Consider the following 24,067-nt stretch of genomic DNA (forward strand, 5'->3'; position numbering starts at 1 on the left):
TCTATGAGTTTGAGTGAGGGTATCAGCTATTTTTGTTTTCTAAAATTCCAGTTAGTAATTGCTTTGATCTTGAGAACTGAAACTGCACAAAATTGTGTGTCTTCAGGCATGTGCTGGGAGCCTTGTGTCCCAGTATTTTAATGCTGTTGTAGTCAGCAGTGCAGTGTAGCATTGCTGGGTATGTGAAAACATATGATTTGGGGTTTGAATCCCGGTTAGCCTAGATTATGGTTATACCCATGTTTATGGGTTATGTACTATACCCATGCCTATGGATTTTAGGGGCAGTGGGGTAGCCTAGTGGTTAAAGCGTTGGCTTGTCATGCCGAAGACCTGGTTTCTATTCCCCATATGGGTACAGTGTGTGAAGCCCATTTCTGGTGTTCCCCACTGTGATATTGCTGGAATATTGCTAAAAGCGGCGTAAAAGTAAACTCACTCACTCACTCACTCACTATGGATGTAAGTAGTAAATGTGTGAAACAGGCATAACTTTAGGGCTTTGCTATCACATCAAGCTGACATCTGTGGTAGACAGAAGTACTGTTCAAAGCAGAGTTAAACCCAACTCACTCACTTGATTGTTTCCATTTTGCAGTATTTGAAACTGGGTCCTGGGGGTCTGGTGCTATAGCATTTGAATCTTGGGATTCCCAAAGCATGTTATAGGTCCCCAGCAACCTATGCTCTCTTAAGAGAATAAGTGGATAACGTTGGCAGGCTCAGTGATTGTGTTAATTGCCATCGCATCCCAATTGGTCTTCACTAACCCATGCTTGTCATAAGAGGCAACTTACGGGATCAGGTGGTCAGGCTCGCAGACTTGGTTGGCACACGTCATCGAATCCCAATTGCGAAGATCGATGCTCATGCTGTTGATCACTGGATTGTTTGGTGCAGACTCGATTATTTACAGACCCGCCATATAGCTGGAATCTTGCTGAGTGCTGCATAAAACTAAACTCACTCTCTCACTCACTCACTCACTCACTCACTCACTCACACATCCCAGTTGCATGGATCTATGCTTATGAGGTCAATCACTGGATTATCTGTCCCAGCCTTGATTATTTTTAGACTGACATCATATAGCTAGAATGTATCTGATTAGGCTTGAACAACAAACACAGAAATCCCATATTCATTTTTTTTTTACCATTAAGGCTATGGCTATCCTACCACAACACATAAAATGGCTGACTCGACTAATTTGGGTTGGATTTCTGAAGTTGGTTTACCTATAATACAAAAGCAATATTATTTTTAATGTTTCAGTGTGCCAGCCTTTGTATTCTTGTGTGATGTATGAGAAATATGTGCTTGTTATAATACACACCATGCTGCAACTGGCAAAATGTATATGATTCTGTTACCCCATGACTGTGGAAAGTCATGAACATGATCCATTTTATAATGTGCCTGAATGTTTATGTAACATAAATATTCTGATATTTAACTTATGTCTGTCACTCTTAGCTTGCTTAGTCATATTCAAATAGCCTTGAATGACATATCAAAATGTGGTTTGTCTTAAAATTCATATCTAGGCCTCAACAAGTTTATTTTTTGTTTGTCACATCTTGTAAAAATTAAGGAATATATGACCATGTGTTATATTTGGGTGAAGGGGATAGGTGTATTACAAGGGTGTATGAACATTAAATGAAACACCGAGAACAAGTAGAGTTAACGCTCATCACGAACCACACGTGCATTTGTTTCACTGTTCCATCTACTGCGCTCACCCCCTTGTAATACAAACCAATAATAGTGATTTGAATGTATGATCGTTTGTTAAACAACTTTTGTCCTACAATGAATAAAATTCTGAGATTTAAATGTTCAGTTGGCAAGGCAAATTTATGAGGATTCGCAGTCTTAATTTCACTTTATTTGATTTACTTTTTTGTTTAAAGTGAAATTCATCGGTACGTTTTCACTGCAAACAGACTATAATGCTTATCAAGAGACATAATAAACTAACTCTTGATATAACAAATGTTATATGTGGGTAGAAGCTGGCTGGGTGGATTTGATCAGTGACTTTGTGCGGATGGGACTGAACCCCTCAGAAAGTACTGGAATCTGTATGTTACTGATAACGTGTCATCCCAGATATGACAGATGTTATACATGACCACTTTTCTAAATGACAATGTGCATTTGTATTTGTGTAATTGTAATATATACAATACTGTCATACTGCATCACCATCATCTGAGGTTATTCGTGTCAGTTCAGACCAACATATGCCTGACCAAGTGTCTCCAACAGGGTTTACTGTTCCCTGACCCTGGATTTTATGCATGTACACAAGATATGAGGGATAACATAGGTCGGTTCATCGGTTGGTTCACATTACTGTTTCCTGCATCCAGTGTGCTAATAGTTTCCAAATTTTCCTTGCCAGTCGGGATAGCTATGCCTGAAAGTTTCTAGACCACAAAATAAGTCACTAGCCCAAAATTTGAATGTAGACATGGGCTCCATCATTAAGCTGCCAATATGATGAACATTTTTTTGAGGCCATAATCTTGCATGATTTATAACTTAACAAATCAGAGAGACTGATTTATTTACAAAATGACCCCATCAAAATTCACTAGCCATTTGGGCCAGTGACTGTGGAGATTTACTAGCCTGACTGGATTTTTACTAGCCATGGCTATTTCACACACTGCTTGTATCAAGCCATAACAAAGGCATAAAAAAAAGCTTGATGCATCTATTGTCAAGAGGGCCTGTCATGAAAAAAAGCTATGAATTCTCTGTTTGGACATTTCACATTTTCTGAATTCAAACAAATTATCAATTTGTTGTGGCCTTTGTCTTGTAAAAATTGTGATTTGTGAATTAAACCACCTCATTCACTAGTCATGAAGCATTTATGATCTCATGTGTCTTAATTTATTTGTGGTTTGAGAAATCAATGCTTTTCAAAAATTATTGATAGTGTTTTTAATTTGAAACATAGATGCAAAAACATGCTTCAAATCAAACTGGATACATTTTGAAGATTATGTAAAAACATTTCCTATGTCAAGAAAGATGTGTGTACTTAACTTTGTCTAATCTTTGCTGTGACTTGAGAAACTCCCTCTTTTTCTCATGCTCCAGTGTAAGCATGTCAGAATGTCCTGTAGCAACACGTCGCCTTGATCAGCTGATCACTTATTTAGTGCTGCGTAGAGAGAATCTTTTATACAGGTGTCTGATCTCAAATAACAACCAGTATTCAGTTCCCCCGAAGCCTCCTCCATACTGGCACACCTCTGTATACTGTATTGCTTCTCAGTCAAGTCGTGCAGTTAGGTAGTGAGGACGTTAAGGGTAAGCACTTTGTCCCAGACTGAGCCAGTCATTGTCAGGTTTTGTCACCCTTTCACGTAAGATGAAATTATCTGCAAGATAGAAGCTAATAACTGCTCTGTTTTCATGTGCTGATATTCCTTGATCGTTAAAACGTATCTATGAGTACGTCACACTGTAACTTCTACATTTTGACGATGTGTTTGCATCAGCTTTCATAAGACTATTCAGTACACATTGAAATATATTTGATACATATTTTATAAAGATTATAAACCGGAAACATTTCCCTTCCTCTACCACCTCCAAGCTTGGTATAACACCAACAAGATTCGGTGGATTTTATTTGACATGATTTTTTGTTTCATGCATATTGGGCATTCCTTCAAGTTCAGTTGAAGTCTTTCAAATGACCCTTTTCTCATGAACTCTAGGTACCATATTCTACTCAAAAGTTTTTTCCTTTTAATTTCATCTGGTTGGAGGTCTGCGTTGTAAACGAGTTTAAAGAAATATATATCCAAAAGGCCAAAGAAAAATCGGTTTTGCTATGAGTAGGGATTTCAGCACTGTTCTTGTCATGTACTGGTTCAGGACATACCGGGTATGTACCTGTTTACACACATTTTGTACTTGTGTGGGAAATGTTTTGGAATTACAGCTATGTATTAGAGACTAATAAATATTTTATAGTGAAAATAGAGCAATATATAGCTTCAATTTTGCAGGTAGTTGTTTCCCCATAATTGTGTACATGTTCATGGTATAAAGAATTTGTTAACTTTCTTTGTTCTGGTGTTTACTTATGCTGCTATTGTTGATTATGCACCAAGTGCTAGCTCGATGTAAATAAAACATGAATTCTTTCTACCTTTGGAACTCTTCTGTTTTCTTTGTTGCAGTATCGTGTTTGTTCAACATTTGTCAGTTTTTGGCTCATGTAACGTGAGTAATGGCTTAAATTAAAGCAAAATCTCTCTATCCTTCCAGTGGTATATGATTTATGTAGACATACACATATCTGAAGCAAAAAAGGCTATGAAAGTTTGCCATGGCAGCCATGTTCATTTGATTAGGAGTGACTGAGTTAAGTTTTGCAATGCTTTTAGCAATATCATGGCGACATTGGATTATTCAGTCGCCTCCACCAACTGGTAAAGGTTGCTAGGGACCTCTTCCATGTCGAATCCCATGGGGCTTTGTCAAGTTCATGTAGTTGGCCAAGTGTGAAATAAGCACCCTTTGGACTGAGTGAGTTAGTTTTACGCCGCACTCAGCAATATTCCAGCTATATGGCGGCTGTCTGTAAATAATCGAGTCTGGACCAGACAATCCAGTGATCAACAGCATGAGCATCGAACTTTGCAGCTGGGATACAATGACATGTGTCAACCAAGTCAGCGAGCCTGACCACCCTATCCCGTTAGTCACCTCTTATGACCAACATGGGCTACTGAAGATGAATTCTAACCCGGATCTTCACGGGTTGTACCCTTTGGACAGTTTGAAGACAGTTCATCCCACAGCACCAGTTCTGCTTACCAAAAGTGGTCCACTTGGCACTCGCATTCCAGTCCGCACTCCATGTCGAGCGAGTCAGACTCCTTACCCATTCAAAGTTTGAGAGTAGGTTGAGGACATTCGCTTTACCGGTTTGCAGTTATGAAGCACTGTCCCCAGTTCACTTCCTTTCCTTTTAACACAACTTTACTTTCTTCAACATTATGCTGAAGAGCCATTATATGAAAAAAATGTTCATAGTGGTAGGATACACCCAAATCACTTGCTAAACTCATGCCCTCAGCTTAAATCCTTTTCAAATCCTACATTTCTTCCATAACACCAGAGTTGCTGAACTAAAGTGAAAACATTACAAGAGAACATCTGAAACATACAAATTTATTATCTTACAAAAGGTCACTATGAAATATCAAATTTGCTGTTCACTATTCAGGAGCTGACAAAGTAAGTGCATGTCTACTGGATGCTAACAATGCTAAACGATATGCTAATTAGGCAAGATGAAAAGCTACAGCAACATAAATTTCACATTCCCAGTGTCTTCGGTTCTGAGAAGGAAATGGGATTACCCTATGGTGTGAAAAGCACTGCGTAGAATTTTTGACATAAACTCGAGTGTAAACACATGACAAGCATTTATGATCGAGAAGTTTCAAATAAGTATGAAGTTGCACTGTTCATCAGTAAATTTCTTCCACCAAGTCCTCAGAAGTGTAATCAAATGCATACAAAAACAAAATTTAATTAGAGTTCATATGTTTTATTCATATTTTCTACACTTCCTAATTTCAGTGACATGATAACTTTACTATTACAAACAAAAAGGACAGGAATGGAACAATCTAGTTCAGCAAAAATGACTTTCTCAAATCATTAGTAAAAGGTAGTTTCTCTGTCTGCTGCATATTCAGCAGTTTATAGTAAGGCAATAAGCACTGAAAAGCACAGATGGTATTGTAGTCCTGTTGGTGAGTGAGTGAGTGAGTTGGGGGTTTTGCCGCTTTTAGCAATATTCCAGCAATATCACGACGGGGTACACCAGAAATGGGCTTCATAAATTGTACCCATGTGGGGAATCGAAGTTGGGCCTTTGGTGTGACGAGCGAAAGCTTTAGCCACACTGCTACCCCACCGTCCCTGTTGGTATATTAAGTGAGTATAGAAGAACAGAAAAAACTACAAGTTTACCACTTCACTTTTCTATTTACAATGACAATACCACTGAGCAAGTAATCTCGTCAGAGTACTCTTGAACACCAAGCTGCATTTGACTAGATATATTAGAAATTCAGTTCAAACAACAATTTCAACACAGCACAACTAAATTCATGCTTAACCAAAATTCAAAACATTTCTACTTCACTTTTCATAAAATTGTCTGCAGTCATGATGATCTAGATAACATTGTTCCTGAAATGAAAAACCCAGGAAACAATTACTCAGGTGGCTGACTTCAATTAAATATGATAACTGTCCGTTTGTTAGTACAGACATCAGACATATCAAATACATGGTTCATTTTAAAAAAGGTGGAATGTCTCCGAAGTCCCCGAATCTTTAAATAATTTTGACATCAAGACTATGGTGCTGGGACAAGTGCCCTTTTTGAGGATGTCACACTTTATCAATATTTGTACATTTCAAAATCAATTGGGGTATTCTCAACTAATTGTTTGGAAAATCATAAGACTCGAGAACTTTTGAGACAACCCCTGTTTAATCTGGTATGAAAATGAGCTAGGTATCATTATGAACTTTGTTATAACTTAAAATATCAAGGCAAACAAATATTCAAAGATATCCGAATGTCTGAAATAGTTGTCAGAACAAAACGTTTTTGTTTGACTTTACTGAACACAGGTTTCATGAGAATGACCGAGACAGATCATCTCACATCTTTGGCAATCTGGACAAATTTTACATCAGTCTTTCTAAAATTCAGTTCAAGGGCACTTTTACAATTAATAGCACTAGATTGAACCAGGGCACCATCTGAAAAAATACTGAAAGTAAAACATGATTCGGGACAATGCCATTTCATAATGACCAAACACAGAGACAAAGCAGAGCCTCTTTGTAACCATAATTACTATGGTAACATTCATTAAAGAAGGCAACAATATATTTCCTTTTGATCAAAATCAAAGTCTCCTGTATCTTGAAAAGCAAATACCAACATTTGTGAGTTACTAAAAAATAATATGTTCGTATAAAAATTAACATTGATTGAGGATTCTCATTGAAAATTCATTAACAAGTAAACAGATTCCACAATTATGATCTGTGTGAGTGTCAACTCAAGTCTTTAATAAAAAGTGTTAAATCAGTCACTACTGACAACAATGATAAATTGATAAAAAATATTTGTTCGATTTCAGAACAAAGCTGTGACCTTGTGATAACAACATTTGATTCAATGTTTAAATTTGACTTCTTATTCAAACATATCAGAGATTGTGCACAATATTGCTAAAAACGTACCCTTACATCATGTACATTCCATAAATACAAGTTCAAATTCAAAGCAACAGCTACCACACATCCAACTGCTCAACCTGGTCACATGATGCTATCTTGAAATCCTATTGGACAATGCAGGAAGTCAAAGGTCACAATCCCTGAGCAGCTATCTAGTCGAGTTGAACTTTCCAAATGTAAGACAAATATGTCACGACAACTCCGGTATTTTGAAAACCTGCTTTAACAAACAAGATCTCTGATAATTCTGTACGTCCATGTTTCTTATGTTCACTGAGTGCTTGAAATGGTCTCATATTTATCACAATGCTTTAGACTTCAGAAGCAGTTATCCCTTCTCCATGTGATAAGACTTGGCTTTGTAACACAATCCTGTTGTAATTCTGTTTAACTGGAGGGATTCTTTCCAAACTGAAACACCTAAATGATCTGTGTTTAAAACTCATCATGGCGTGTAAGAGCTTCCCCAAAGTCTGTGGCTTGACTGCCAACGAACAGATCATACTTTTCGAGAATTTCCTCTTTTGTGAGTTTGCCATCCTGAAAGACAAATGAGTAAATAAGCCTAAACATAATATTCATCATCAAAACAGTAATCATAAGTTAAGGTTGACTCATACACACATAAGACATTTACTGTAACAAAGAAACTGGTCATTTAGTATTAGGTGGGTGGTCTAGTTCCTATATAATGTTCATCATTATAAAACAATTAATTACAATTTAAAAAGTGAATAAATTATATCATTTGCAGGGATGAGAATGGTTATGAATGAAAAACTGAGAAAAATGAACAGGGGTGTTGGGGTCCATAGGTCCCCATGTCAGATCCAATGACCACAGCGCGATCAAATCCGTAGAATTCTGTGGAAAATTCTCATCTCTACATTTGATAAACAGAACTGGCAATTTTTCATACCACCCCAACCCCAATATAAGTGTGACAAATTCTGGCAAACCACTTTTTCACTGTCAATCTTTACGCCACTTCCCCTTCATCCCTACAATATAAACTACCAGTCCCTTAGCTTTTGAATATGAGTAGTTGAGTGAGTGTTGTTTGACACCACTGTCAAGAATGATCCCTATTTTGCAAAAAGTGAAAAACATGTAGCACTGAATCGTGTTTGTTTTTATAGAAAATTTCTCATAAAATAATTATAAATCTCATCAATTAATAGATAGCAGGATCAGTGATCGACATCCTGCAGCTGTGACCACACAGAGTGATCACCAAATCCTCACCCAACCTATTCTAATTTGGAATTTGGAAGGTTTTACATTCAGCGTAAAATAAATAAGGACACATGTAAGTAAAGTCACAACTTGCACAATAAGACATGACAATAATGAACAGATACAGATACTACTGCAGCTCATAGTATTGTTTGTTTGGTGTTTAACGCCACACTCAGCAATGTTCCAGCTATATAGCGACAGTATGTACATAATCGTGACTGGAGCAGACAATCCAGTGATCAGCATTATGAGCATCGATCTATGCAATTGGGATACAATAACATGCGTCAACCAAGTCAGGGAGCCTGACCAACTGATCCCATTAGTCGCCTTTTACGACAAGCATTGGTTGCTGAAGACCAATTCTAACCTGGTGCAGCCAACAGTATCTAAGCAAAGCAGTAAATACAAAGCTAGCAGAGTGTCATGAGAAAGCCAGTGTGGGGAAACATGAGTGCCACAAGGTAAGGTGCTTGTTGTGACATCACATAGATCAAGGAGAGCAGGAAAGAAGAGGGCTAAAGGCTACAAAGGGAGCTAAGCGGTGTGGAAGACAGAAGAGGCTGAAGATATGGGTGAGGGTATTTCAGACTATTCCAAACAGAATAAACCCGGAAAAAAAGACCTGCTATATAAGCACACAAGAATCTAATGGTAATCAACTTCAGATGACCTTGACCTTCTAGGATGAACCAATGTGCAGGGTAGTCTGTCCATGGACTGGTGGTTTTTGATGGTCAGTAGAAATTTCCACTGTCTGGTCGCAGAAATTCAGCCATTGGCAATGAATCTGTCCTCAGCTCATACTATTGTCTGAGCTTTAGCAACTAAACATGGACGCTTGGTGCAAAAAATCAACCCTGATTCTGAGTCAAGAGACTGTCACAACTCCCAGACTTAAATGTAAAGGAACAGGACTGGGTTTTCACTGAACTTTCTATTTCTCTGTGACTCTGATTTGAGTTTTTCAAATGAACAAGATATGCATCCATAAAGGTACTCTTACAGACCATTCCTGAACTCAATATCTCATCAGAAACCAAAACACATCACACTCTAATATCTTCAGTAACACCCTGAAATAACACAATTCTGTTATGTTATGAAAAGGTATCATAAAATGAGAAATAAGCAAAAATGAAAAAAAAATCCCACAACACCTTCAAATAATATTAATCCTGTGAAAAGGTATCATAAGAAGAGAAAAGCGAAAAGAAAGATCCATGATCCAAACAAAAGTAAGATCAATTTGATAAGCTCAAACAATGCTTACACCAAAGAACGTAAGGCTTCATACCAAGCTGACCAAGCTGGCCAAGATATGCAAAGAGCCAAACCTTATCTTGCAAAATTATATCCACAAATCAAACACACAAAATGGCGTCAATGGTTACACAAAAAACCCAACTCCACTGTATTCAAGTATACCACACTAACCAAACCTCCATCCATGGTTACCACTTTTACAGAATCTGTATCCATGGTTACCAACCAAAAAAACAGACCTAAACACATGCTGAAAGAAATTAAATACTGAGGCTACAAACCTTATCAGCATCAGCCTCATGAATAAGATGCTTCGTCTCGGCCCGAGAGAGTGATCGTAATCAGTTGGAAGGATCCACTCTCTCACTTCCTCCCCATCCATTTTTCCATCTTTGTTTTTATCACGGTACGTATTAAATTGTTCACGTTCACTTTTCACCCATTCAGGCTCCTCCTCACCCTTATCTTTATCAGGCCACATGTCACCTACAAAGGTTAAAGGTCAAACAAAAGATGAGTGAAAGCTTGCTGCTACTAGGAGGCATACACAGCTGAACAAACCTTATCTGTGTCTGAAGACTCCATTAAGTGAGTGGCTTCAGCCGAACTGTGGTCATAATCCTCAGGGATAATCCATTCCTTAATCTCAGCCTCATCTAGTTTACCGTCCTTGTTTTTGTCTCTCGGAAACTGGAAAACTGCTCGCGTTCAGATGCCACCCAATCGGGTTCACCATCATGGTGGTCATCTTCCTCATCATCATCGTTATCCTCATCGTCCCAAATGTCCGCTAGAATTAGTTGTACATAGCATACACGTGCAAACATCAATGTGTTACCATGGTAACCTTTCTGAATATCATTTTAAACTATATGAATGCCATGGTAATCTATATAAATGTCATGGTAATCTATATGAATGTCATGGCAACCTATATGAATGTCATGGTAACCAGGGTAACACTTGTGGATATTTTCAACAGACCTTTTCTGAGCACCATGGCAACTATACCCAAAGGAAGAAAAACAATGAATATTTGTTGTCCATGTTGACTTTTTGTTCAGTCTAAATTTCCGAAATCAAGGTAGTAGAGAAATGAAGCATAATGAAATCATAAATCTGACGTTAGATGACTCAAGAACCCACACATCGTTCAGTTAGATTTGTTGGTTCATCTTCAAAAGACTAGGTATTGCAAGGCTGACCTCCTTTTTCTAGTGACAACAATATATCTTCTAAGCTTGGCTTATACCCAGAAATATACAGCATGTCAAAACACGATCAGTGACTGAACTTTTAATGTAGATGGAGGCAGTAGGGTAGCCTAGTAGTTAAAGTTCACTTGTCACACTGAAGACCAGAGTTTGATTCCCCTCATGGGTACAATGTGTGAAACCCATTCCTGGTGTCCCTTGCCGTGATGTTGCTGGAATATGCTAAAAGCGGCGTAAAACCATACTCACTCACTTTAATGTAGATGTATATGTGCACCTTGTATAGGATGTATGTAAGTGCTAATCACTTAATGTTTTATAGATACACCATAAAACCATGGAAATATTACTTCAGTCACAGGGGTGCCATTGTACTAAGCAACCTTGATGCTACGACCGTCGTAGGTCTGTCTTAAGGTATGGAAGTTACGATCACCCCAGCTCTAAGATTGCTTTACACAATAGCACTCTGGTGTGGAGAGCCCACTATGGTTCATGGTTTTTTACTTATTAAGAGCATGATTTACTTACCGATATATTCTTCAATACTGATAAATCCATCTTTATCTTTGTCAATATCTTCCAAAGTTTCCTGCAAAAATGAAACAAGATGTTTAGATTTGTCATTGCTATGTTCTATGGTCTTCAATAATGCCTTATTGATTGTTAGCGCTATGAGCATACCTGGTGTGGAGTTTGGCGCTGTATAAATGGACACATTATTATTAGTAGTAGTATTATTTTCATAGGTCTCCATCTCTTTTACATCACTTCTGCCCTAAGATAAGATAACACCTCAAGTGGTGGCCATCTCACTCTCAGATGATTAGTTTTACTCAAACTCACTCAGATGATCATTAAAATCAAATAATCAGCACTGAGCACTTCTAAATCCTTGGAATAAGTGAAGCATTCAGACAAACATCTCAGTTTTTTATGTCTCTCGAAGACAACATAATTGGGAAGTTCCAAATGAACATATAGAGATGAGTTGTTATATCATTGTATATATTTTATCAGGGATTTACTAGTACATGGAGTCCTTTATTTGAGGGTCCCTGGGGCTCTTACTCATAATTTTCTGGGGTCCTGGACAACAAAATGGGGGTCCCAGACACTTAAATATTATTATTAATACTGTTATTGTATTGTGTATCATGATCATAAATAACTAATAAATTTTGTTGCGTTTATTGTCAATTTTTATGCGTATAGGACGCAGGAATACCCGTCCTGTAAATCCCTGTTTTATGAATCCTGTCTTTCCTGAACACCATGGCATCTACACCCAAATGGGTTTCATTCGTACATTTGTAATCAATGGAAGTTGGCTTTTGGAAGATAAAAATGTCCAGGTCTTAAAGAACTACAGAGGAATGTTTAACAAAGCTGACATCGGACTGGTTCAACAGCCTGTGCCTCCTGACTAACAGTCACTGTTTGCCCAGGATTTGTGCAGAGTGGAATCTAATCATAGGCATTATATGGTGCTCACAAACCAAGCAACTGGATTGGTTGGTTGGTTGTTTAAATGCTGAACTAAGCAGTAAATAATCCAGTCTGGACCAGACAATCCAGTGATCAAGAGCATGAGCATCGATCTATGCAATTGGGATACGATGACATGTGTCAACCAAGTCAGAGTCTGACCACCCGATCCCATTAGTCACCTCTTAGTCAACTGAAGACCTATTCTAACCTGTATCTTCACGGGTCTGAATCGACTGGGCTTAGAACCAAGAACCTGGGAGTGGGATCAGCATGAAAGTCCACAACTCATGTAAAAAATTCAAAGTTGGTGTTTTAGTCTACTGCCCACAAAGACACACACACCCTCCCCTAGTCTGTCTCACAGTCCCTATTCCTCATTATTTTCCCTACTGCACAGCCCTCCCTGCAATGCTAAAGCTCTAAGTGGAGCAAGTCTAGATTTTCCCTGAATCTAACTGGGGTTCCTCTTCAATTTAAGTGGGTGTATTGGTTACCATCAAAATTATATATACTCAGTGACTATGAGTAAGTCTAAGAATGTCACTAAATCAAAACTTCTTTCACAAGTCAGAGGAATTCTGTACTTTGTTAGGGATAAGTTGGATGGAGGTGGAGATGTCACTTCTGCATTGAACCACTGGCTAATCAACAAGACGAGATATTCACTTCATAGAGATGTTTAAACTGCTCTTACATGGACAACAATCTCTCTCATATGTTCAGCATCTTCAGGGTGTAAAAAGTCCATGAATTCCTCTTTGGAAAGTTTATTGTCTCCATCTTTGTCTGCTTTCTCCCAGCGCCGTCTGTCCCTCTGAATCATGTCTCGGTACTCGTAGGTGGGTGAGCCTTCTTCTGGTTCTGCAAACAACAGTGTTACAACCAGAGTAAAAACCATCAGCAAGTCCACAACTCAACTGTCTATCTCACGATATTACCCACAGGGGCCTGGATCAAAGTGACATATTTTCAGTCATTTTTACTGAGCATCATGTTTTTGGCTTCATACTGATTTGCTAGTGTGTTAAATTGTTAAATTTTCATGGTTCATGTACAGGCACATTCAAAGATGATGTCATATTAATACATTGTTATACATAATTAAAGATGACTTCATTCTTTGCTCACAGTGTCAGCAATGATTTCCAATTACCATGGCGACAAAGCTGTAACAGTCAGGGACACCTGTATTTTTGTTGAACATTTTGCAATAAAAGGACCATGGTTAAAGAATAAGCTGCTTTCTATTTCGAATTATTGATTTATATTTTAGTGCCTCTTGCATCTTTTCATTCACTTCATGACTCGAGTAGTGTGAATTTACAACCTTTCCAAAATCCTGAATATGCCTACAAATGAGTAAGTGAGTGAGTGAGCGAGTGAGTGCTTTTAGCAACATTACAGTAATATCACAGCAGGGGGCACCAGAAATGGGCTTCACATGTGGGGATTTGAACCTGGGTCTTCAGCATGACAAGCTAACGCTTTAACTACTGGGCTACCTCACTGCCCTAGTGATTCCTGAAGGTAGTACATCCCTATTGTATCAAGTCTTGAAGACTTACCATCAGGGTAACCATATGTCCTCTTCTTGTAAGATGTCCACAGAAGCTTGTCATCCGAGTCAGGCTCATGGTCCTTCCACATCCTATCTGTATCGGTGATAATATACCGCTTCTGGACATATTGGATCCAGTCCTTTAACTCCTCTTCTGTGACAAAACCGTTTCCATCTTTGTCAATCTTGTCAACTATCAACCTGGAAAAAATAACAAAGAAAATGAGTTCACTGACACACACACAGACAGACAGACAGACAGACACACACACACAGAGTTGTATAGAGGAAATCATAATGTTTGTTGTTTTGGGCGTCAGTAAAACGTATTCAAGCTGAGTCACAACAGTAAGTACCAAAAAGAGTGGTTGCTATGATGAATGACCCCAATTCATCAGAGTGCAATGACACGACATCAACTACAATACCCTTCAGCATAGTTAACTGTGAACAGTTCAATTCCAGAATCCCAACATAGTGAGATCATCAGATGTACTTGATATGCATTTATGTTTCCATCGTCCGAACAGAAACAAATATATGGGCTGCATCAATGCATATCACCCAATGAAATAATGAATACCAACTTCATCTTATCACAAATGGATGCATGCTTTGGTCCAAATCGGTTACAATACCACGGTTAAGCATTTATCCACTTTGTTGTGGAAGAAAAACGGAGTTATTCCCTTTGACCTATTTCATTCAGAAAATACTGTAAATACTGTGAGCACATGAGAACTGCGTCTTACATCATTCCTACATAATACAAAACAATGCAGTTAGTATGCTGCAATTGCAATGCCTAAAGTCCTTCAGTTCAAGCAAGGAACATAAGAATGGTATCTCACATGTTAGCATGGTACATTGAATTTCAATAACAAGAAGACATAGTCATCAATATCCCCTGCCACAGTGTTCTGCTCCTATTTTGACAACTATTCATTCTTCCTACAAATACCTGCAATACCTGTCTATAACAGCAGTTACTGGGGAAATCTGTTCCCATTGGGGATAATATGCCCTAAGTCAAGAAACACATGAAAAGGGCCATAACTCTGTAAAGAAACGTAACACGGTTTCTATTTTCGAACAACATCAAGGCATTCATGTCCTGAAAACACATCAAATTTAACTTCCCTATCTATAACAGTTTCTCAGAAAATCTGTCCCCATTGGGGATACCCTGCACTAAGTCAAGAAACGCATGATAAGGGCCAAAACTTGAGAAAATCTGCCCCCATCATCTCGGACAGACACAGCTCAAACATATATCCCCCTCCCACTTCATGGTGGGGGATAATAATAGAATGTGTCTCTGCCAATCAGAATCCATTATTCATGTGTTAGATAAAAATTGTCTTTCCTCAGAGAGATGTTTGCTCACCCAAGTCTGTCCTGGCTCTCTTCAGGAGTGAGCTGGTCAAAGGTCTTGGCATCGTCCTTGCCAAGGAATGCATCATGGTCATAGTCATTATTGTGTTCACCATGATCGTCATGCTCCTGTTCACTCAGAGTCTGAAACACAGTCAAATAAGGTTCTTGGTGAAGCCATTTAGGAGATAAGCAATGTGTCTTCTAAGATTTGTCATTTGTGATTCATGAGAATTCATGATGTTGCACTTTGTGTACAGCACAATGTTATAACCTATTATGGCAGATGTAAATAATCAAACATGGGTCATGGAAAACAGTGGTTGATAGCAGGAGCATCAACCTAGCCTACTGGAACATGATATCACAGCCAGGTCACCGCATTCACCTGATATTTATAGTTATTAGCTTGTATTATTCATGTCTTATGAGAGGCATGTACTACTAAGAACTTAGTCCCAAAGCGATGGCCCAGTTTTAAGAAACAGCATACTATGAAAAAGGCAGTAATCAGAGGCCCAGATAAGCTGCGTATCCAGGTAAAATATGCATAGAAAATCTCAAATTACGCATTGAAAAATAATTGTTGCGTACCAATTACGCATTTAAAATGTTAGATACGCAAAAAGTTTAAAACAAATGCGTACAAAATATATTTATAAAAAATCGCTTGCTAAATGAAAAAGACATCGATTGCTGTCAAGTTGTACTGTTGTTAGTATAGGACAAGTGTTGTACTGTCAGTATAGGATGAGGGATTTTTTACGAAATCATTTCCATTATATTTAAGTTGGTTTTGATTAGGTATGACATAAGGCAGAACATACCTGCTTAGTAAACTAACTCAATGACATAATACTTAGGTGAGTAAAATGACTGAAATATGCACATATTTGAAAGCAGTGGGTAACGGAAAATGAAATAGCCACTCAACATTCAAAATACTGCTAATCAACGCCATCAGTGTCATCTGGTGATTGGCCAACTCAAATGCAACCATAGAGAGGATAAGCTCCTACAAGCCACCAATACCATGATAATTTATAGACATTGCTTGGATCATAAATGCAAGGTTTATACACCATAGACTTTTGTTTCAATGAGAAACATAAAAAAGTTCAGGCCAGATGATGCTACACAACCAGATGTGAACCTTTGTTTAAGGTGAGCTATCATGTAAAAAGATGTTCAAGTTCTGAGATTCTGAAGGAACTAAAGATGTTACCTTTTCTTTTGTTCTGTCCTTCTTGTCTCCATCAGGTTTGGGTATTGCACTGCTGTAGGAGACGGCCAACACTGCTAGCACCAGAAGTAGGGTGTATGCCCTCATTGCCTGACTGGACGATAGCACCTGCAACCACACAACCATTTAACAATTGGCCACAACAGTCTGCAACACTATCACAGCCATGCATAAACAACCAGCTTAATTCATTGTGTACTTCAATAGTATGGGTTCAATGTGGTTTCATGTTACGCTCAAGGTTTACAGCATTTCACTTGCAAATGCACGGGTGACTGTTTGCTAATCAAAATCTGATTTAAATGAGATTGGATGTTTTCAGCATGAAATACTAGAGGACAATAAACCTGACAATATTTCAAATGATACATAAAATATCATATTGACAAGGTCCCATTAAAGAGGTTTCGTATAAAGGATTTGGAGTGAGTATGGTTTTTGCTTTTAACAATATTCCAGCAATATCACAGCGGGGGACACCAGAAATGGCTTCACACATTGTACCCATTTGGGGAAAGAAACCCGGGTCTTCGACATGACGAGCGAACGCCTTAACCACTATTCTACCTCACCGCCCCAAAGGATTTAGAGTGTGGCGTAAAACTAAACTCACTCACCCAAAGGATTTAGATATATGGCAGATATCTTTATCATAAGTGCCCATTTGCTGACTGATTGTTTAATTCATGACTGAAATTGTTTAATTCATGACTGAAATGTGTCTGCATAAAATAGGACTTGTTTGAACAAGAATGAATGTGATGAAAGACTGACTGACTGACTGAGTTTAGTTTTACGCCGCTTTTAGCAATATTCCAGCAATATCACGGCGGGGGACACCAGAAATGGGCTTAACACATTGTGCCCATGTGGGGAATCGAACCCGGGTCTTCGGCGTGACGAGCCAACGCTTTAACCACTAGGCTACCCCACCGCCCCATGCGATGAAAGACATTTGATATATTTTGTAGTAAGGAATATTCAAACATCAATGCAGTCAGTAAATACTTCACTGGGGCCATACAAGTGCTCAACAAAATGATCCATATATCAAGGGAGACATCATTTAATCAATGGTTGAGACAGACAAAGAGTTTGTGAGCTACGATTTTAAGTCTTGTTGGCATTATTTCAGCCAAATAGTGGCCAGAGAATCCCCACAGGGTGTTCACTACAGAAGATTGTAATGTTGTAAGTGCATACATTTTCAAGAAACACTGTTATAAATCTACTACAATCACTCTATTAACATGTAGTAACCTTTCTAAATGAAGCCTAATTTCGATACAATGTTACTAATCATAGTACAACAATAACAACAATGTCATCTTTCAATACAGTTCAAACATGTTATAACCCTAACTTGAAATAAAATAACAATTTTAGTCCTGACAACATGTTAAATGAAGCACAGTTTCAAATTGGAACACTGTTGTGTGCTACAGTTGTCTTGGCATATTTGATAATACATGTATATGTATAACATAATGGGGAAAATAACCGACTATCACACTGCACAATTTTCAAAAAACAAATCCTGGTACTGTTTTTGTTGTTTGTTCATATGACAAAGAGTAGGCCTTAAATGCTCCAGTAGATGAATCAAATATGGGGGGATAAATATGTTAAATAAGTCAGAATCATGAGTCCACCTAACAAGTGACTAAAACAGATCTTATGGATAGAAGATAAGATGGGAAACAAGTGACTAAAACAGATCTTATGGATAGAAGATAAGATGGGAAACAACTGACTAAAACAGATCTTATGGATAGAAGATAAGATGGGAAACAACTGACTAAAACAGATCTTATGGATAGAAGAAAAGATGGGAAACAACTGAACCAAAAGTAAGAATCACCATTAAATTGATGATCAATGGTGATTTTCCAAATTAATACATGCACAAAACAAAAACGTGCTGATAAACAAGAAATTAATGGCACAAAAGTTTAAACAGTGATAGCAAAAGCAACTGGGATTCTCTAACCAAAGGGAGTTAGCGTGAAGAGCTTGAGTTGGTTCCTTGATCTGAGGAGTGGGATTCGGATGCTGACGTGGCACCACCGATGTTGGCTGACTAAGCGTCCGGAGACCCCGTACCGGGAAATTACAACACCCCCCTTTATTCGCTCGTTATACTGTACGTCTCAAAATAGTAGACCGCGGTTCTACACAAGAATTATTACATCAAATAGTTTCGTTGTAAGAATTATGGGTTCATTTTGGTTCACAAATGCTGGGTACGTTAGAAAGTTTTTCGATGAAGGTAGAATGTCAACACTGTGGTCATTTGGAGATGATTAAGCCACAGGCCTTATTCCTGTGAGTGCCGACAGTTTGGAGAGATAGCGTCCTGAGATGTTTACTCAACCGTGGAGAGTTGTTCGCAATGGCACTTCCGTTAATACCTACCTGTCAAACCGACTGTTGACATTTCTGACATATCTCATTTAAATAATCGTAAAAGGCAGTGCTACTAAAACCAACACAAATACAAAACTGATTACTCACTTTACAATATATCAATATCTCCGAATGTTAAAACTGTGAACTGAAATCATTTAACGTTTTCAATAATCGAAACCCTTCATTCATGAGAAATGCACCGACATTGCTATTGCGATAAAAGTAGGTCAAGTTTGACAAGTGCGTGCTCACTTACCATGGTGATATGCAAACGCAGATAGCGTGGTTTATTTGCTGTGAAGCAGCTGTAACGCCTCACAATCCTCGATCGAACGGGGCCTTGCTGACAAAAGAAAATCAACACACCAAAATCACACTGCAGGCTTATATACTTACCTCACCACCGCTGAGGCAATTGACCTTTCTGACCCCAGAGCGGCAACTTGTATAGACCAATCAAATAATGGAACGGAACCCACGTGGTCTGCGTTGACCAATCACATTTTGGCCAACGTGGCCGATGCAAAAACCAACCAATCACAATCGAGAACGGAAGCCCAGCGTGGCAAGTAATTTGATCTGTCAATGCGGATCCACGTGGAAATAGCAGTGGTCTAACGAAAAGGGAAATTCCAAGCCTGACAGCACCGTACTTGGGGAACGCCTTTTGTGTCAAATGTAGCTGTAAACCCTGCACACGTAGGCAAATGAATATCACATGCACGATATGCTTAAAATCCAATATCTAATTGTTAATTCAATGGTCTCGAGCACTAGGACACTGACTTACTTACCAGTGACTACCTAAACACACATTCAAGTAAAAGTTTACACTGTAATGGATAGGACGGGTCTCTTTCCGATCAATAGTTAATAACTTCTTCAACCAGATTTAATTAAGCACGGTAGACACTTCTAAGTCATGCATGGCAAGTCATGAAAGTTAATGAATAAAACATGTCGAATCCTGAAAGGAAATATGCAATTTGGACACCATTAAATTTATACTCCATATTAGATTACATGAACAAGGAACAGTATGATCGATATGACCATACATAAGACTCGTGAGTGAGTTTTGTTTTACGCCGCATTCAGCAATATTCCAGCTCTATAGGGGCGGTCTGTGAATAATCGAGTCTGGACCAGACAGTCCAGTGATCAACAACATGAGCATCCATCTACGCAATTGGGGTATGATAGACATGTGTCAACCAAGTTACAAGGGACGAAACCCCAGGGCTCCAGAAAACCCTTTTGAGACAATGAGTAGTCACTAAAAATAAGTTATCATAATAGTTCACTGTGAGTGTTTGATAAATGTTTACTCCGTTCGGTACTGTGTTGGATATTTTTACAATAGTGATTAGACATTTTCCAATAATTCTGCTAAATACTGTTCGAGGTGACTTCCTGTTTTGTATCTGCCCGAAGTCTGTATAAACCCATTACGACATGCATTTCTAAATAATAACAGTAAGACAGACGTACGGAACGCCTTGTTTATGAACTATTCGCAAATGTAAACTTGAGTTCATGTATGAGTGACCCCTACTTTCGACCAGTGAATAAGGTTTGTAACGACGTAAAAGTATTTTTAAGAATACATTGGCTAATTAAGAGAAGTCTTGTATTATACACCCTCTTTGGTGGTTTGAAGATTTCCATGTGTATTTGTACGCAAGCAACTGTAATTTACTGGGTAATGAGGAACCATGTCGTGTATTTCACGCATACATACAGTTTATATAGAGCTCTGAGAGGGCAAATGTAATTTAAAGGATTAAAAAAATGGCTGAAATCTTTCCCTTGTGCCAGCCATCAATAATACTAAAAGTAAACACACGAGTACCGACAAGGAATGAAGCTATATATTTGTATTTGTGACATAATCCCTCACGTGTTTTTGTTAACTTTGAGGAAGATATTTGAAAACAATAACTTTCATTTTTCTTGAATCGATGCAGTTACGAATATCAAAGTTTTCGGGTATTGATGACGAAACATTTCATCACCCTTTTCTGAGACCGCTTCCTTGACAGAGATAAGGCGGGTTAAGTTACAGGAACTTAGCGTCATGGATACGAGTTGGGGATATCGGGCGGGGAGCAAGGCCTCCCGCGAGCATAACAACCAGCTGATGCAAGAAGTATTCCAGAAAGTTCTGGCGACATAACGTCCCCTCTTTTTTCTTTGAGACAAGAGAAACTTTGGGACAAGTTTTAGTTCTAAAAGGAGAATTAGGACGTTGCTATTGCCCCGCAGCAATCGGTCAGGGATTACACGTACACCTATGCAAGCCGACTCCCCGGGATGGTAGGACCTGTGTAACGTGTTTTCCTTGAACCGGCAAGACGCATAAAGTCTGCGTCACTACCTAGACTAATGCTTAGTCTCTGAATATATATAATTTTGATTGCAACAAACAAGCCCATTTAAATTGAAAAGGAGACCGAAAGAGACCAGAGATTCAGAACCTGAGGAAATCTAGACTTGCTTCATTTAGGGCTTTAGCACTGCAGAGAGGGCTTGGCAGTAGGGGAAATAATGTGGTTCAGGGACTGTGAGACAGACTACTCACTTCCTTATGCTCCAAGTAGTAGGTCCATATGCGCCACTGCAGAGAAAGTAGACTAAGTAGACAATCCAGTGATCAATAGCATGAGCATCAATCTACGCATTTGGGATACAATGACGTGTCAACCAAGTCATTGAGCCTGACCACTCGTTAGTCGCGTCCTACGACAGGAATTGGTTGCTGAAGATCAATTCTGCACGGGTCGCTTACTCTCTGAATATGTATAATTTTGATAGTAACAAACAACCCCATTTAAATTGAAAAGGAGCCCCAGTCAGATGGGAAATTCAGAACCTGAACCTGAGGGAATCTAGACTTGCTTCATTTAGGGCCTTTAGCATTGCATTTAGTGCTAGGCAGTAGAGGAAATAATGTAGCTGAGTGCAGAGTAGAGAAGGGTGCACTCCCGCCCCACTTCCATATCCACATATACACCCCCAAACACATACACGTTTGAAGCATAACATCCAGGGCCTAGATTTTCGAAGCTCTCTTAGCGCTAAGATAGTCGTAAGTGCCATACAATAACATTAACTTACGACTATCTTAGCGCTAAGAGAGCTTCGAAAATCTAGGCCCTGGATTGATGTTGAACGAGGGTAAGAGTGTGTGAGTGAGTTTAGTTTTACGCCGCACTCATCAATATTCCAGCTAAATGGCGGCGGTCTCATACTACACGAAGAAATGTGCATAAAAACATAATCTAAAAATACACTTATACAATTTTTGTCTAGATAATTGAGGTATATATGTCAAGATTATTGACGTAATATTGTCCAAAAAAGCTAAGTGTTTTCACTACTGTGTGCTATATTCTGTGTTGTTGACCCAGACTCTAAAAGGCTTGTAACGTAACGTGCTGTACGTGCTTATTTAGGCAAAATAGTATCATAACATATTACTTAGTATATATTTTACTGCAGATGGTAGGTCTTCAAGAGATATTTTCATTTGTATAGTATACTGCGTGTATATTGGTCTCGTCTTTAAAAAACAACTGCAGTGTCTGTTATTGATGCGCGTGTGCGTGCGAATGTTGATATATGTGCGAACCTATCTACACAACACAGCACACACACACGCACACACACACACACACACACGGACAGAGAGAGAACCCGGGATCGATTCCCCGATTTACAATGTGTGAAGCCCATTTCTGTTGTCCCCCGCCGTGATATTGCTAAATGCTGCGTAAAACCGTACTCCCTCACTCCAACTCCTTTATACGAATCCCCGTTAATGGGATTTTGTCAGTATGATAATATAATATATGTGTGTCTGTCTGTGCATGCGTGCGTGCGTGTGTAAGTGCGTTTGCTAGAAGTACTGATTCGAGTTGCTCATTGCTTTTAGCATATGGTACCTGGCATATAAACATCTGGCACTTACCGTAGGTACCCAGACTGACCCGGCACAAAGGTTAGTTACATATTTACAGATGATGGATGTGAACCATGTGTGTACGTGGGAGGTTGCCATACCCACACTGTCACATGATTACATAATGCGACTCGTCACTACATGACTGACATATTGCAGATGCAATTGTAACTTTTATTTACCAACACAATTGAAGCGATAGTTAGTAGTTACCCTAAATCTAGAATTCAGGACTAAGAAACCAGAACGATAGAAGCGGAGTAAATTTCTTATTCGTGCATTCGTCGAAACAAAACAAAACTGTTTTGATAGATTCAGACTAAGCAAACACAAGTTATTGTACATTATGTTCCGTTCTTCGTGCACCTAGCTGAAATTATTGTATCGTTATTTGACAACAACATATGCAGATCCACCCATACTGGTTCTGTGAATGGATGAATGTGGAAAGTAGTGAGTGAGTGAGTTTAGTTTTAAGCCACTTTTAGCAGCAATATCACGGCGGGGGACACCAGAAATGGGCTTCACACGTTGTACCCATGTGGGGAATCGAACCTAGGTCTTCGGCGTGACGTGCGAACGCTTTAACTACTAGGCCACCCCACCGCCCCCTTTCATGAAAGAAGCTATATGTTGAATCATCACCAGTCAATAGTACAAGTATATACATGGAAAACAGTATACAAACCAGAAACAAAACACCTTGTTCGTGTAGGAAAGCAAATTCTTTACGTCCAAGATCTAAGCACACATGTAGTAATCTCAAAGCGGACCTATTCAAAGCAAAACATATAGATTCAGGTTCAGTTTACTCTAAGAGAAACCACTACCGATCGCTCATGAACAGTTTCAGAAATATATTGTCAGCAGGTCACAAAGTCAGCGGTTCCTTTTCATACTAATATCTACCCATAATAAATCTGGACAAATTGCTTCTGCCTTGTAACCTTTTGGGTGATACAGATCTGCAGAATTGTACATTACTTGTCCACATGAAGTATTTT

At 38.7% G+C, this 24,067-nt stretch overlaps 1 protein-coding gene across 1 annotated transcript; it reads right to left on the reverse strand.

Moving 5' to 3' along the window:
* Positions 1-7,607: 7,607 nt before the first annotated feature.
* LOC124281832 (calumenin-A-like) lies at positions 7,608-19,492 on the reverse strand. The gene is given in 9 exon segments (XM_046717826.1): positions 7,608-7,848; positions 10,375-10,494; positions 10,497-10,603; positions 11,559-11,619; positions 13,213-13,379; positions 14,084-14,277; positions 15,464-15,594; positions 16,676-16,801; positions 19,359-19,492. Coding segments are annotated over 9 exon segments (1,014 nt in total). The 5' UTR covers positions 19,362-19,492; the 3' UTR covers positions 7,608-7,743.
* Between the last annotated feature and the right edge of the window lie 4,575 nt (positions 19,493-24,067).

This window comes from Haliotis rubra, unplaced genomic scaffold, assembly GCF_003918875.1.
Source record: "Haliotis rubra isolate DU_JTF1 unplaced genomic scaffold, ASM391887v1 Scf29, whole genome shotgun sequence".
Classification (NCBI taxonomy): domain Eukaryota; kingdom Metazoa; phylum Mollusca; class Gastropoda; order Lepetellida; family Haliotidae; genus Haliotis; species Haliotis rubra.